This window comes from Aedes albopictus, chromosome 3, assembly GCF_035046485.1.
Source record: "Aedes albopictus strain Foshan chromosome 3, AalbF5, whole genome shotgun sequence".
Taxonomy (NCBI): domain Eukaryota; kingdom Metazoa; phylum Arthropoda; class Insecta; order Diptera; family Culicidae; genus Aedes; species Aedes albopictus.
Window position 1 is genome coordinate 94,253,402 of NC_085138.1, and position 17,016 is coordinate 94,270,417.

General features: G+C 40.4%; 1 protein-coding gene and 1 long non-coding RNA gene across 4 annotated transcripts in view; both read right to left on the bottom strand.

Annotated features, from left to right (window-relative positions):
- Window positions 1-17,016, bottom strand: part of LOC134291749 (uncharacterized) — a 401,595-nt gene that overhangs the window by 288,925 nt on the left and 95,654 nt on the right. The gene's annotated exons all lie outside the window — the stretch shown is intronic.
- The window catches only part of LOC109411686 (phosphatidylinositol 4-kinase type 2-alpha), an 83,969-nt gene that overhangs the window by 3,233 nt on the left and 63,720 nt on the right, over window positions 1-17,016 (bottom strand). For all 3 annotated transcript variants that reach the window (XM_029873540.2, XM_062842535.1, XM_029873546.2), the window contains 3 exons: window positions 14,919-15,037; window positions 13,177-13,307; window positions 12,257-13,096 (listed from right to left, as the gene is read on the bottom strand). In XM_029873540.2, the coding sequence (XP_029729400.1) occupies window positions 12,257-13,096; window positions 13,177-13,307; window positions 14,919-15,037 (1,090 nt within the window). The remainder of the gene's footprint in view (window positions 1-12,256; window positions 13,097-13,176; window positions 13,308-14,918; window positions 15,038-17,016) is intronic.

The window sequence follows — 17,016 nt, forward strand, 5'->3', positions numbered from 1 at the left end:
GAAGAGGATCATGTCTTCTGTGAAGTTTGTAATTAACACCAAGGGCTATTGCCGTCTATTCATTGGACCAGATTTAAAGGATGATATGGTTGCATGTGACGAGAGCATGGCATGGTTCCATATCTGTTGTGTTGGGTTAACAGCAAAACAGGGCAAGAATTCAGTGCTCTAGATATCGGAAGCACAGAAAAATCTTGTTAACAGCATGAGAGCACTGAAGAAGACGACACTACTTCAAGATCACCGTCTAATCCAAGATATCGTCGACAAGCTACCGCACAGTAGGGGATTCTGGGGTAATACGCACCACTTAAGGAAGATGCGTCCAAATGCACATAAAAAGGCAATAATTTATTGGTTTAATGCATGCATTCATTGCATATACTTTCATTCTAATTTTATTCATTTTTCTCACTAATTACGTAACGCAGATATTTAAAATTTTCCAGATGCTCATTTATTAAGACGTTCTATTAAACTGATAAGGTTTCAGAGCTCTAAAACCGATAATCCCTGAAAAACAAAGGGGGTGCGTTTTGCCTCGACAGTGCGTATTACCCCAGATGCCCCTATACAGCTACAATGGGCAGATGAGCTATTAAGAAATACAAACAGCATAACCCTCACTTTCTGATTTGAGTGTTTGGCTCAATCTCAGGAGTAAACATTTTCGTATGCTCGTAATCTGTCACAACATCAAACGACAGAGGATCGACAATAAACATCCATCAAACATCTCGAAGTTCATGCCCACTGTGTAAAAATGCACATAAACTGTATCACCTATAATACTGCCTCACATTACGAAACTTGAAATGTTGTCAGAAATGCTTTAGGTATAGGTATATTATCGCAAAATATACTGTAGGAAAAGACAGACCAAGTTGCGTATGACTCCCGCACTCTGAGTAAGTCTGAGGAAAATTACTCAGCCATAGAAAAGGAGCTCTTGGCAATAAATTGGGCTACCAGGCATTTTAGGCGGCCTGATATATCCGGATAGAAATTCACCTTGTACATAGACCATCAACAACTTACATACACATTGATGACTCCAAATTCAAAATTGGTGTAGTGGAGACTTCGGTTATCTGAGTTCAATTTTACTAACACAACGTTGTTGCCAAAGCACTTTCCAGGATACTTCTTGAAAGTTTGGAGCTCCAAATAAACGAAGACATATCAGATAATCAAATGGAGCACTCATAGGACTTTTCATCAGTGCATTCTGTAGATTCAGATATTGCGGATTTAATGAAATGTAATGAGCAACCATTAAACTTCTTGCAAATTATTCTACAGATTGGAAACGAAGACAAGGACTACTTCAAAGAAATTTTTCCTAGGGTATTTCGACGAGTCATCACTAGAGTGAACTTCGGAGTGCACGCGCCAAGAAGAATCGGTCGTAATGTACGACCCAGGAAGCGTTATACAGTCTCGTCAGATTGTGTACCGCAATTATTTCAGTAGACTTAAAACTTTGGAGTGGTTATATCCCAAAAACAAATCGCAGACGTAACCTCTGAAGAAGAACAGTATATTATAATCGAACAAATATACGAGCTCGCTCACAAAGCAATTAGAGAAAACTACGACGCGATTGTTGGGAGATATTACTTCCCGAACGTGAAAAGAAGGATAAGGCGTTTCGTGATCTTGTTTTAGCTACCCAAACGTATTTTTTGTATACCTCTTAGATGTAAGTAGACTACAAATAGGAAATCTGAAATACATTGAAAGCTCACAACCGATTGAACTGTCGTTAAGTTCATTCATCCGAACTCACGCTCTTCAAAATTGTTGCTACGAGATAGTGAAAAAGCCATTCACACTGAAAAGGAACTATTCACTGTTTCTTCAATTAGAAGAAACCTTTAGTTAAAAATATAATAATTTTGGTGGCTCCAGAGAGGAAAATATCCACAACAGTTGAATAAGAAGTTAGAGCTAAAATCACGATCATCAGTCACAGATCATACCCCAAGGAGGAAAGGAAGTTAATTCGTCAAAATGTCCATCCAATTGGTGAAAAATACAAGCGGCCATTGCCGATTGTGTACCAAGGAGGATAACCTGATTCAATGTGACGATTGCGATCGTTGGTTCCACCAACAATGCGTCAGCCTCGAGCAACTTCCGAGCAAGAAACAACGATGGATTTGCCCGAAATGCACGGAACAAGAATTGGAAAAACAAAGGTTATCCCAGAAGCTGAATTAGCTGACAAATCCCGTTACTATGGAACAGTTTGAGCAATTGATTGCTCGACTGAACATAAAAAATGAACCGGATCAGGACCAAATAAGTATCTTATTGAAAAGGCAAACCATGATAAGTTTGCCACGTTTTAGTGGAGCGGCCAAAGAATGGCCAAGATTTAAGAAAACATTTCAAACCCCTACGGTTGAAGGCTAATTCAGCAATTTAGACAGTTTAAATCGTTTGCAGCAAGCATTAGAACGAAATGCTTTGAAAGCCGTAAGTCATGTTCTGTTTGAGTCAAACAACGTTCCCAAAATAATGGAACGTCTGAAAGAAATTTTTGGCCGATCAGCCCAGGTGTACGAGGAATACCTGAAAAAATTGACCAAAATACAAGGCGGTTCGTCAGATTCAGTCGTTGAACTTTCCGATGCACTGGATTCTCTAGTGGCACACATAAGTGTCATGGAGAGACAAGAATACCTAACGGGTTTCAGGTTATTTGATGAAACTGTCAGCCAGCTACCCTTCAATCTTCAGGTTCAATGGACAGAAGCGCTACAAAGAAACAAAGAACTGTACCATCTGTAAAAGACTTTTCAAAGTGGTTATCTTCCCACGCAAAGGTATATCGGGCGTTTCAGGTATCAACGACGATAACACGCTATGTTGGTCATGTCTGAGACTAAACCACATATCATCAAACTGTCCAACATCGCGACCATGCGAACTTAGAAACTGTAAAGCAACGCACAATCGTTTGTCGCATCTGAAATCCACAACATCGAACAAACGCTAAAGAACAATCGCAAAATGTGAAATCAATCAATCATTACCATGATTTGAAAACGGCATAATATTTCCAAATACTGCCGGTTACATTAAGAAATGGAGATAACATTATAAAAACATACGCGTTATTGGACGCAGGATCATCACTTACACTGCTCGACGAAGATACTGCAAACGATTTAGGTCTCGAAGGAAGGCCGGAAACATTGAAGTTACTTAGGATTCAATATATATCCAATGTGGTGTAACTCATCACATGCATTTCCCCTTAGGCACCAACATTTTGAAGAAGGTCATTGAAAAGGGAGATAATACTGGACAAACTGAATGGTTATTGCAGATAACGATCAGGTTTGCTTTTCATTATCTGGTCGACATGAGTCAACCAGTTCTATTTACATTCTCTTTTCATAGACCTTCACCTCATTAGAATTAGTATATATATGTATAGATTCAAAATAAAGAAATATAGATTATTAACACAAGAACATCCGAGGAGACTGGTAATGTGATTGTAAATATCACAGCCATCCGGGCTGGTGCCCGACCAGCCCGGGACCGCCGCGGTTCGTTCACCACACCAAGGCAACAAATACTAAAATCGTTCAGCTTGAAATCAATGGTATTAATCAAAAACGGTTTTCATTGAAGGGTGTAAGAACGATCAAAAATTTACAATTACCCATGCCCGCTGGACTTCGAAACAATGGTGAAATAATAGCCTTACTTAAAGGATTTACCAATCAAAAACTATGCAACAGCAAGGTCAACAATTGTGATCGGAATCAAACACAGCCATCTACAAACGGTAATGGGTAGGGAACATGAGCCAACAGCTCTTAGAACGAAGCTCGGCTGGATAATGTTGCTTCGCAAATAGACAACGAATATCTATGCCATGATGATACACCAAGACGACGGGATGTGTGAATTTATGAAACAACACTTTCGGTCAAAGATTGCAATAATTCAAACGCATTCTCACATCCAAATAAAATAGTAACTAGCCAGGCTCTCGTAGACCTGCCTTATTTTGATGGTTCCTATAGAACACGGCCAAAGTATCAGGGAGAAACGGCGAGGCTTCATCAAAAGAGGATACGATTCGCTGCAAGAATCTGTTCCGATTTGTCAGTCAACTGACAAAGCCTCCGCATAACGTCCGAACCATTATGGATGAGATGTTTGCGAGTTTTGATCAGCTGCCCATGGACTCTTGCTTTCCTACACAAACTCACAACTGAAAGATTTGTTGGTATTCGTGATTCACTTAAGAATAGCCTCCCGTATGAGTGGATGGAGTGACTAAAGAACAAATTTGGCACAGACATCCGTCATAAGAGTCCAAAACGTATGGTGGCTCCAAAGAGGAGAATAGTAACTGGCTTTACTTTTCAACAATACAAGTTAACAAAAGATAGATTGCAGTTTTTGTTTTAATTCTGGTTGATTAGGCCTACTAAATAGAAGCAGCTAGAATTTAATCGTAAGAAACCTAAATCGTCGAGAGCAACCGCATCAACTTGCTGAAAGGGCGTGACAGTCTAAACGAAAGTTCATCTATACGGAGAGCTACAACAGTGAAAACACATTCTGTAACGAACGCGAATCAACCAATTTGCATTTCAAACTCAAGTTGTCATTTTCGTTTAGTTATACAGCGCACCGCATGACATATTGTTAGTTGCAATATGCGCATAGTTGATAATTTTCTGCTACCCAAGACAATTACGTCATAAACTAATCTTCTACGAAGGACGAAGAAAGAGACCCATAAATTGTAACAAAAATAATGACGCACCGATAGTGGCGGCGATAACAATGTAGAGATAACAAGAAAGGGACCCAAAAGATAATGGGTCAAAATCAGGTAGAATGTATTGTACATTCATTCATATACAGGGGATGGCCAAAATGTTTGGGATATGCTACTTTTTTTCTCCCACCAAAAAAATCAAAATGCTGTAACTTTTCATAGAGTGCATCAAAAAATCTCAAATTTTGACTGTTTGTCAACCTATAACATGTGCATCATTGGTTCAAATTTGGGCTCGATTGGTCAATCTTTCGCGAAGCTAGAACTGTTCTCGTAAAACATTATTTTTTAGACTTCCAATTTTTGAACTGTCATATCTCCGAAACCAGTGAACCGAATTGAATGAATTTTTTAACGTTTATCAACAATATATTGATACTGAATACGACGTTATAAAATGTAATATTTTCTCATGGCGAATTAAATTATACCTGGTTGAAATTTTTACCCATATAGAGAAAAATAAGTCAAATTTACAATACCACACAAAAATTACTAAATGTCTTCATCCTTCAATCTAAATAGGCTCTAATATATCTGATTAGAGATAACTTGAGAACAGAAGTGGAAAATCTTTGGATATCAACACTAAAATTTATTGACATTGATGTAAAAAAATTACATTTTTTAGAGAAAAATCCAAAAAGTGTCAATCCATGATAACTCTTTTCAACGTTTAAAAAGTACCTATGTTTTAATAGTTTGTGAAGCACTTACATAATGTTAGTGTACATTCAAAATTTCATTAAATTCGGTTCACTCGTTTCCGAGATATGACAGCTCAAAAATGAGTTGTCTAAAAAATAGTGTTTTACCCAATCGGTTCTAACTTTGCGAAAAATTAACCAATCGAGCCCAAATTTGTACCAATGATGCACATATAATAGGTTGACAAACAGTCAAAATTTGAGATTTTTTGATGCGCTCAATGAAAAGTTATAGCATGTTGAACTTTTTTGTGAGAGAAAAAAAGTTGCCTATCCCAAACATTTTGGCCACCCCCTGTATATAAGGCTTAGCATTAGTAATAAAGTTAGTTCTAGACCGCAATTCTACAGTGTATGTTTTCAACATCCGAAATCCGTAAGGCACCGGCGATACATTTTGGTGGCTCTAGAGAGGAAAGTACTCGCGACGTTGTGTTGTGTTGAAATTGTGCAGTGATACCGGCGCGCGGAGATCAACTAGAATAAGTGGAAAGGACTCCGACAAAAAAAAAGTTGTAATAAATAGCTAGAGTGATTGATTTTGTAACGTGGTTTACTGTCGCTAGGAGTGCAGTCTGAGTGTTGTGCATTGTCAAAAAATTTAACTGTTACAAATCTTGAGCCAATAGTGACAAACATTCGAAAGTTGTGAATAGATATTCACGAATCGGGTCTAAAATACCTAGTGTGTTGATTATTAAAACCCAGAGTGGTAGTTCAAGTGAAACTAGGACATTGGACTTTTTTTGAAAATAGTGAAACTGCAGCGTGTGAATTAACAAAAAGGTTTGGAAATACCTTTGTAAGCTGTCATCAGAAGTAAACGCGCAGATCCGGCAAAAGGAAACAGAGAAGCAAAGTAGCAGCAAACAACCAGGTGAGAGTAAAGTGAACACTTGTGATGGCAAAGTCAAAAGCTATGTCCCAATTCGTGGAAAATAAGAACGAAATCTGCCGTTTATGCAAGGAAGCTGACACCAAGGATAATATGGTGTCTTGTGACGATTGTGATAGGTGGTTCCACCTTAGTTGTGTGCAACTTAAGCATACGCCGTCACAAGAAGAGCGATTCCTTTGCGCCAAATGCGAATATCTGGAAATCGAACGAGCGACATTATTGGACGTAAAAGTGAAGTTTGATTTAGCGAACCAGCTAAATGAATCGCTGAAAATTCAACAAGATGTGGCAAACAGACGTCAGTCTGAAGGTCTTTTAAATGCGACGAGGCAAGCCTTAATCAAGCTTCCAAAATTTAGTGGAGAAGCTCGTGAATGGCCGAAATTCAAAAGCATTTTTAATGCAAGGCAAGGTTGACCCAGGAGCGGAATAAGCTGAAAAATCCCGTTACTATGGGACAATTTGAGCAGTTGATTGCTCGACTGAACATAAAAAAACGAACCGGGTCAGGACTAAATAAGTATCTTGTCGAAGAGACAAACCATGATGAGTTTGACACGTTTTATTGGAGCGGCCAAAGAATGGCCAAGATTTAAGAAAACATTTCAAACCACTACGGCTGAAGGTGACTTCAGCAATTTATACAATTTAAAACGTTTGCAGCAAGCATTAGAAGGAAATGCTTTGAAAGCCGTAAGTCATTTTATGTTTGGGCCAAACAACGTTCCAAAAATAATAGAGCATTATTGAGCAGTAAAAGAAGAACTACTTTTTAGCAAAATCTAAGCCATGATGGTGTTTAGCCTAAGATACCGAGCAACACCACATCATAGGCAAAATGCAGCAACGATTACCAACGCCCAACCAACGTAACAGGAGATAAAGACATCTGGAGGATGCAGTCCCGCCATAGACGACGATGGTCGGAAACAAAGCCCAGCGAAGACATGAAGGAACGGATACAGATAAAGACCGTTAGAAGAATCACAGTCGTTCCGGAGGTTAGGGGATACGGACATATCGGACACAGGACAGTACCAAATACGGAAAGTAGGGAATCTAGGTAGTTGATTAGAAACGAGTAAGTATAGAACTTATGAATACTTGTGAGAATAAAGAAAGAGTCAGTTCATGTTTAGATCTTATATACCTACATAGCAGTAAGCTTCTTTTTTTTTTAAGTAAAACTACTCAGCTTCTAACTCCTATATAATAGCTTCTATCCCAAACACAGCGAAACGAGGGGACTATTTAATATTATAGTATCTGGAATAAAACTTATTACAGGCAATCTTGATGACAATTACCTTGTCCAAATCAATAACGATTTAAACGACCTGAGAGGAGGCAATACAAACTTGTCAGAGCAAATTACCAGCAGAACGGAATAAATAAACAACTCCAGAATAGAATAAACGAGGTAATCAGGATGATAAACGAACAATAATCAATAATCACAAAACAGATAATAAGAGCTAGAGAAGAAATAATGAATCATAACAGAATACTGTCGGGATCATTCATAGTATTTTTCAACAACTGCTCTGTTTCAATAAACAATAAGTCTTTCAGCAGCCTGGAACTCCACAAAAACTTCCCATCGTTCATAGCGGAATGATGAACGGACGGATTAGATATAAAACAAGAGAACGTGGAACCCTTGATATCCTTGGAAAGGTTACACGAGTTCCAATTGAAAAACCCAGAAGAAATGGAGAAGATCAACTCAATTCGCAGGAACGCAAATACAAATTCCTGAACATGCAATACGATAAGTAAAAGGCGGAAGTTCGGTGGAAGCGGTTAAACCGTATATATCAGTTATATTTCAAGCAAGCAAAAAATAATTTATCACTGCATCAGACGTGCATAAAAGTGTTAGTTGCAAAGCATCACGTTCCCCATGTTAGACTGGATGTAGATACCTAACCGATCCGTAATTCAACACCGAATAGCAGGCCTGCAACTGTAAGCACGTTTTCGGGAAGTGCAATATCAAAACCGCGAGTGCATCACGCTATGTCCAAAGGGAAGTATTATGAAAAACGAATGTACCTCAAATATTATTCCATAGGATCGTAGGTTTGGACCTCTAGTTTCAGAATCTGAGCGGTTTAAAATATTTCATCTTGGGTTTTTCGATTTTCTTCGATTTTTTTCCTATTTTCCCATACTAATGGCGAAAAAAGTCATTTTAAGGTTAATTCCATCCCATATAAAAATGTATGGGAAAAAAACCCAAGATGGATTTTTTTAAATCGCACATATTCTGAATCTAGAGGTCCAAAAATACGGTTCTAGCGAAAAAATTTTGAGGAACATTCACTTTTCATAATACTTCCCTTTGGACATAGCGTGTGCATCGAGTGTGGTCTGTTTTGTATTGGCCAGAAGAGTTTTACTGATGGCTCTGACGAGAACCGATGAAAGTTATTAGCTAACCGCTAGCCAAACGACGAAGAACACTGTAAACGTGAACGGCAACGAAGAAATCCCATCGGAGGCTTCAGTGGCAAAGTACGGATACGAATCGCGACAGTGGCAATCCAGAGACTCAGGAATTGTGGCTCCGAACAGTCACTCTAGGAGGCTGTTGGTCAGGGCACCGCAGTCACCCAGGAATCCATGGAAGTATAAAAAATTTCGCAGGTCAGAATCAAATAATAACCCTTATGTCTTCAATAGAAGATTTTTTTGACGACAGTGTATACTTGGAATTCAGTGAAACATCATCAATTTCTTCTTCATCTTACAATATGGCTTTCTGCTTACATCTGCTTATAATATGGCTTTTGATAGAAACTATGCAGTAAGCGTAATTCCTGTGCTTGAAGGTCAGGAAAATTTTAACAAGATTCATTCAAGATTCAAAACAAAGTCCATCTTCTCGTATCACATCCCAAAATTATCTCACTAGGGTAGTTCAATGAGTTATAAGGACCGCCCTTGTGAAACTCAAACGCAGGATAAGCAGAAATGGTTTAGCGACTCGCTGCAGGAATCTGTTCCAATATGTCAACAAACCGACAACGCCTCCGGATACAAGTTACGCAGGGCATCCGAGCTCTACAATATCGGATACCTCCATCAACATAAAACATCGGATACCTCCATCAGCATAAAAAGAAACAGAAAGAAGGCCAGGCGTCGCTTCACAAGGAAGTACTGGCCCTGTTACGAACGCGATAGTATTAAATCATTGAATCGATGACATGATCGAGCAGAGCCAAAATTGATATGGTCGTAAATCTTGGCGACGATGAGTTGTTGATAGTTAAGAAAATAGAAAAGAGATAAGCAGACACAGACAGTAAAAGTTGCCGGTTACAGATGCAAGTGCGTCATGGCACAGTAAGACCCAGGCAGAAAGTTGTATTATATAAGATAGTTTAGGTAAGAAATAAAGTCAGTTCTAATTCTAGTTTACTTCAATCCAGTGGTTATGGTTTGCATCCGAAAGCCATTCCACGTATCGGTTTGAATTCTACACCGACACTTCCTCCAGACATGTTTTGGTCGATACTGCCCTACGCATAATACAGAAAAATTATGAAACGATGCTGCAAGAGCAGTAATAATCACCGAGAAACGCTGAAGCCTGCCTGAGTGACGAGATCAAATTTCAGGTATTCCGGATTGATATGGATGCGAAATTCGTGAGTTTTGATTAGTCACCCATGAACTCTATATTTGTTGTTAGTAGGTACAATAGCACCAAACTAAATAGAATGAATTTGAAGACCGGGCGACGCTTCACAAGGAAGTTATGACCCTACATGTTCAGCAAGGCATCCATGCTCCAGAAGTCCATTGACTATATTGAATACTTTCACCAAAGGCGAAGCAGAAAGAAGGCCAGGCGCCGCTTCACAAGGAAGTAATGGACTTTCGAATAATACAGAAAAATTATGAGACTATGCTATGCTGCAACGGCAATCGCCGGACAGGACCAAAGCCCGGCTGAGTGACGAGATCAAATTTTAGGTATTCCGGCCCATTATGGATGCGATGTTCGCGAGTTTAGGTCAACTGCCGATAGACTATTTTGCTGAGCTGACGTCCGACGTGAATTTGCTCAAACGTAGGACAAGCAGAACCCTACTAACAAAAGTAGCTGCATAAGAGCTTATGCAGCAAACGAATTCGAAAGTAAGCTCTTTTAAGCTTTTATCCAGCAAAAGTGTTAGTTGGGAAACGGCGTGGCGCCATCATGAGAGGTTTCAAATTTGCTTCCAAGAACAGAATGAGAGAATCAAGATAGGACGCAAGAACGTTTGGCAGTCGTCATAAACTAATCATCACGATTGCAAGTGACAGCCAGACTATTGACCGGTAATGTTGGTACATTAAAACCTTGTACAGTAATTCATATCTGACATATTAGCCCATCGCTTTAGAGAGATGCCTGACCTGAAGATTAAGGGCCGAATTACATGGTAACTTGTCATAATTTATTTCCTTTATCTCGGGATACCGTCGAACTTTACGAAGTCTTGCCGTTGTTTGCGACTGGAACAAGTGAAAAATACCGAAACCTTCGCGCGGTATATTGTCTCGGTACGAACATAACATTGGTGGCTCCAGAGAGGAACCCTTCGAACTCATCATTCCGTAAAAGCATGGATTGTCTCTTCAAGGGCAACCGGTCTAAAGTAAATACGGCGAAAATAATCAAAGGAGCAACACCGTGAAGCTGATTATTGCCTGCATTGGGGCTCGAACAGTGATATGATGTCATTTCAATACGTCATCTACAAAAAGGAACATAGCCGATTATGCACAGAACCCGACGTTATATGTGTGTGACATGGTCTGTGACGACCAGTGTGATAGATGGTTCCACCTTAGTTGTGTAAAGGTGGATCGTAAAAGATACTTGGCTCTGTCCTAAATGTCACATAAAAAAGAACGAAGTCAGATAAAAGATACAGAATCTAGGAAAGACGATCATACGGGAAAGAACTCTTAAGAAGGAAACCCAGGATAAATACCTCGCTACCAGAATTAATGACTCGTTACGACTGCGTAATGTCAATGTTCAGAATTAGGTATGCAAAGCGCTAAGCACACTTGAAGCTGCCTAAGTTCAAAAGCAACGCGAAAGAATGGCCACGCTGTCAGCAAGTATTGAATGATATTAGAAGGTGGATACAGGCATTGGGAGAACATGGCTAGGCTGGCAGAAACGTTAGAAGGGAAAGCAGTAAGGACTGTATCGAACCTAATGGCAGGTGCTATTAACATTCCAGAGAATCGGGAAGTGACTTGATTCAAAATGGACAATTATTATGATACTTTTTTTACAACTGTACACGGAGATGGCGACGACACAAAATGAAATAGAAATTGACACAGCTTCTGCATTCGTAAAAGTTTTGAAACATTTGAATATTTTGTAGGCTATTTAACCAAATTCAATATGTTGAGTTTGTTCTGTTATCCATCTTTACTCGTCAATCTAATAAGTAAACTTTCTTCTATACAAGGACACACGTTTTTGCCTAAACTACAGAAAAAAGTCGACTTAGACAATGCTGGAACATCAGGACGAATTGCAATTCAGTAATTATGAAACTGGAAGCCAAACTTTTTTAAAATTTGTTAGACATTCTGATGATTAACTTATGCCCGGATCAAACCACACTAATGTTAAGAAGATAACAATCTCTAGAAATTTGAACAAGAATTCAGTTACAGAGAATTTGTATATACAGAGAACCAAACAAAGAATTCAAAATCTCCCCTAATCATATCCCTTATTTTATCCAGTTAATGTGTAGTAGGACCATTATCATAGCAGATCTAGCAAAATCTCGCAACGTACTAGGTACTACTCACCGTTCAACGATGACAGCCGGCATCTGGACCAGCTGCACGGGACTTTTGCCGTCCTTGAGGGCCTGCGTCAGATTCAGGATCTGGCCGCGCATCACAGACATTTGCCGCTCGAACAGGCCCCGATCGAAGCCCTTGTCCTGGCGGAACAGCTCGAACAGCTCGTTGCACAATTCCTCCACGAAGTTCAGATCGGACAGCAGCGGGAGGATGAGATCCTTGATGTCCTGGCTGAACGGTACCTTCGCCTGCGGTAGCCAAGCCCAGTGGTAAGGATAGGCCCGCCACGAATCCGGATGCTTGAACGGGAACGCCAGCCCATTATCGATGGCGGCAATCCGAATCTCCGGCAGCTGAACCAAGTTCCAATCGGTGTTCTCGGTCATCTCCAGCCGACTGCTACTCCGGGGCATTCCGTTGGGTGTACCGCCGTTAACCTGCGACACTATCGTCGGTTGTTCGTACTTGATGAGCCAGTTATCGTTACCGCGGTCCGTGTTCCGGATGATGTAGTCCAGCACGACTAACCGCTCGAACTGGAGCTGAAACTTTTGCGATAGCCGCGTAGGAAGCGGTTCCTGCTCAAACCGCCGCAGCCAATAGTCGGCATCTTTGTAACCATCAACGAACAGCTGAAAAGAACCCGTCTTCGGTGGAAGGCTCATTCGGTTGAAACGGGCCGCTGGTATCCGCTCCTTGATAGTTTTCTTTATCCGGGCCTTTTGCCGATCGATACGCGGATAGTTGAACGTCTCCGAAACCAGTCGGACGACGCGAGTTTTTGGTACAATGTTAAGATTTAGTTTCTGATCCACTAGACTGGCGCCGGCCTCCGAGAGGTAGCTAAAAAAAGGAACAAAAATAAAAGGAGGCTTCGATTATCTAATTATGTTCCGGTAATGAGAAGTGAGAGCAGACATTACCCTTGATTGGGAATGAGGCACGCTCGACCGAAGCAGCACGGACAGCACAGCTTGTGCATCCATTTGGTCCACTTTGGGTTGAGCCTTCCGTAGGGTTCTTCATCCTTCGGCTTGAACACCGCTACGACTTTCTGTAATTGATGGTGAAAATGTACAATTTACTACCTGAGTGCTTAATTATTCATCGTTTTAGGTGATGTGGGATGGATGGCATGAGACAGGGCTGGTAGCGAATTTTTCTATCTTTAATCAATTCGGCACCAACATTTCAAAAGGGCGTAACTGCTTTTAAAATCAATGCCTTCTCACGGAGCTGTGGGTCGTATTTCATTCATCTCACGCAATTCACATCCATTAATCGAAAGAGGAGGATTTTATCTTTCTATTTGTGCTAGTGGGTTGCTCGAGAGGGATGGGATACGTTCCACAGCTTTGTGAGAAGGCATTGGTTGTAAATGCAGTTACGCCCTTTTGAAATGTTGGTGCCGAATTGAGATTTGTTGAAGTTTCAATAGTATCCTGATAAATGCTATCAGAATAAGCCGAAAATTAAAACATTATTAGTATGCTGCCTATGATCGCATATCATTCCCATATTTGCTGGGTTTCCTATACATATGGGACAGTTATGCGATCAAAGGCAGTAAGGGCCAGTTAGTATGCGGTGAAGTTTTATGTGTGAAGCATTATACTGATTGATGAAACCTCGAATACGAAAGTAATTGAGAAACATTGAATTTCCGTGACTAGCAATGATACATATTGCCCTTTACATTTACTAGATTTGCTGGTATGTCTGAAACATACTAGAAAAACTTGTAATTAGAAGGCCCGAAATGTTGCTAATTGACAAATTGAGAGATGAAATTTGTGAAAAAAAACCGCGTTCTGGTGGGATTCGAACCCACGACTCCGTATTCGCTAGACCGGCGCTTTAACCAACTAAGCCACATAACAAGTAAAAATTCTGCGGAATATAAAACCAAACTGATTACGAAGCCTAGTAGTTTCAGTTTTGCACAATACTTTAGTTCTAGTTCTAGATTAGTTTCCTGTATAGGAAAATGTGTCCCTGAATTCCCTCATACCAATTTGACTCGCTACCAGCCCTGCACTGGGTAACTGTGTGATTAATACCAATGTCTTCTCTACAGATGCTTGATAGAGCAGACACCCCTTTTGCATTTAGCTCGCTAAATTAAGGCTCTCCGATCCCATAAACCACAAATTGTATCCTCCATCATCGGAGGTGAATCCATTTCCGCTCATCCATAAATTTCCATTGGTTTCCGAGCACACGTTTCACTCCACACGTTTCCACACGGCACAAATCTCCCTAGGAAGTTCGGTGAACGTCAGCAACCTAACATTTAAGTTAATGATGAAGACGCACCCAACGACGACGAATAGATAAATTTGTACCGAAAAAAAAACGACAAGCAATTACGCGTACTTTTTATCCAGGAACATGTCACAAAAAAAGCGGAAATGGATGTCCCTGTGTGTGTGTGGAACCACTTGTGGCTTGCGGGACCGCGCGCATTTCACACCGGATAATCACTTAATTTAACGAGCTAAATGGTAACCACTGTGGCGTTTGATGTGCGCTCGCTTTTGCAGGAATCGGTTCGGTCAAAGCTGGAGACTCGTTTTCCCGTTGAATGAGCGGTTGGTTGTGGAGGTGAAGGTAATATTTTTTTGGGTGGAATTCAGCACCCCAATACCCTTTGGAAAGCACTTACATTGGCGGGATTTTTCACGAAGTAGGATCCACTGCTGCCCTGGTAGATTCGTTCCGGGTAGATACCGGCATCGATGGCGATTTCGGCTGAGTACACCAGGTCACTGAAGTGGGGGTCATCTGGAAAAGAAACGGAGAAATGTTGATAATTAATTTTGCCGGAAAATGTGTTTTTTGTATTAGATAGCTTGATTGGCGAAAGACAGGTTTACAGGGAGCCAGGAATCACTGCTCCCATAACCAATGTTCTTATTATTGATGGTAGTACATGTTATTGCATGATTATTGTAATTGTGTTCCTAGCGTTCATGGAATTAGAGACTATTTCTCCCCGAAATGATTGGTAAGGAGAGCTTTCACTCACATTGCTATCAATAATGATATTAGTGGCTTTGCCTTATTTTTTTTGTACACTGTAAGCAACGTAAATATATGTACAAAAAATCATGTCAATTGGTATGAATTTGACTGAGTTATAGCGGAAAGTGCCTAAAATAGGTCCCCCTACCCTATTGGGTCTCCAGTTAGCCTAGTGGTTAAGGATCGCCAATCCGGAGACGGCGGTTTCGATTACTGTACTTGCCTCACAATGTACATATTCATGTAATGGCAGGCAAAGAAAGCCCTTTAATTAATAAGTAACTCGCCAAGAAGAGGAGAGAGAGGAGTCTGTTGAAGTCAATAAATCATGACTCGTAGTCCAGATATCATGAAGGGCATTGTATCGAACTCGCCGTATCCGGATTAGCGATCCACAGCTTTATTCATTCGGCTAACTGGAGGCCCACCATCTATCTAAAAGTGATTTCAAAGTGGCATACGATTCAGTGAAAAGAAATGAGTTATAATAGCAGATAATGGTAGAACACGATTTTCCGACGAAACTGATTTGGCTGATTCGTTTAACGCTTGATAGATCGAAATCAAATGTACGGGATGCGGATGAGATTGCGACGACCTCAGTAACTTTAGAAGGATTGTTGCAGATGAATACATTGTCGAACTTGTTGATCAATATCACTCTTGAAGAAGCCATTAGAAGAGCTGGCATGCAAAGAAGCGGTATCATCGTCACACGGTCACACCATGACCTGCGGACCATATCAAATTCATCAGAATTGGCCGTGGAACCGTGAAAGAGGCATTCTTCTTCTTTTTGGAGTAACGTCCCCTTTCGAACAAGGTCTGTTTCTCTGCTTAGTGTTATATGAGCATTTCCACAGTTATTAACTGAGCGCTTCTTCTGTCAATGACCATTTTGCATTGTATATAGTGTGGCAGGCACAAAGATACTCTATGCCCAAGAATGTCAAGAAAATGTTATTAAAAAGAGGCTCGTGTTCGTGCGGTTAGCGTCACCAAGCGTAAAACCGTACCATGCCATGAGGTGAGGGTTCAATTCCCGCTCCGAGCGATGAAATATTCGGCCTATACAAAAATTTTAGGCTTTTGATACAAAAAAGCGTAAAGGAGGGGGGAGGGCGGTGGGTCAGAAAATACTGATTTTAGCGTTAAGTGATAAATGAACGCTGCCTTATGAAAAGTTCCTGGTCATGCACGCAGAAAAATGAGGCTTGTTTAAAACAATAAAACGCATGATTGATTTTCAAACAGACCATTTACATACTTATTCTAAAGTTATATTTCTTTGTTCTTACTTAGAGTTTATCGATCAAAACAACCAATTCCCATCATTCCATATAACGTTAAAATCTTCATTTGTTTCAACAAAATGAGGACCATAAACATGGCCCGGAAGCACTCACACATCTTTAAAATTCTTACCCCAACATCGCCACAACGAAGAAAGTGTAGCAAATCCATCACTCCAACTTCCACGTGCAGTTTTGGCCGTGATGCATAACGCGCAGGCACTCAAGGCAACCTACACAAAAAGTTGGTCGGTTTTGCCTTTTTGGCTTTTTTTTCGTTCTCGCTTCCATCCGCTCGACGAGTGTCTAAAAATAGAGGAGGAGCAGCCATCACCAACACAATAACATTCCGGCTTTGTTAGAGGCAAAAGTGCAGTTGTTTAAAACAATCCGGTATTTTATGTTGAAACTACCAAATCTGTGTTTGTTCTAACAAACTGTCAAAAA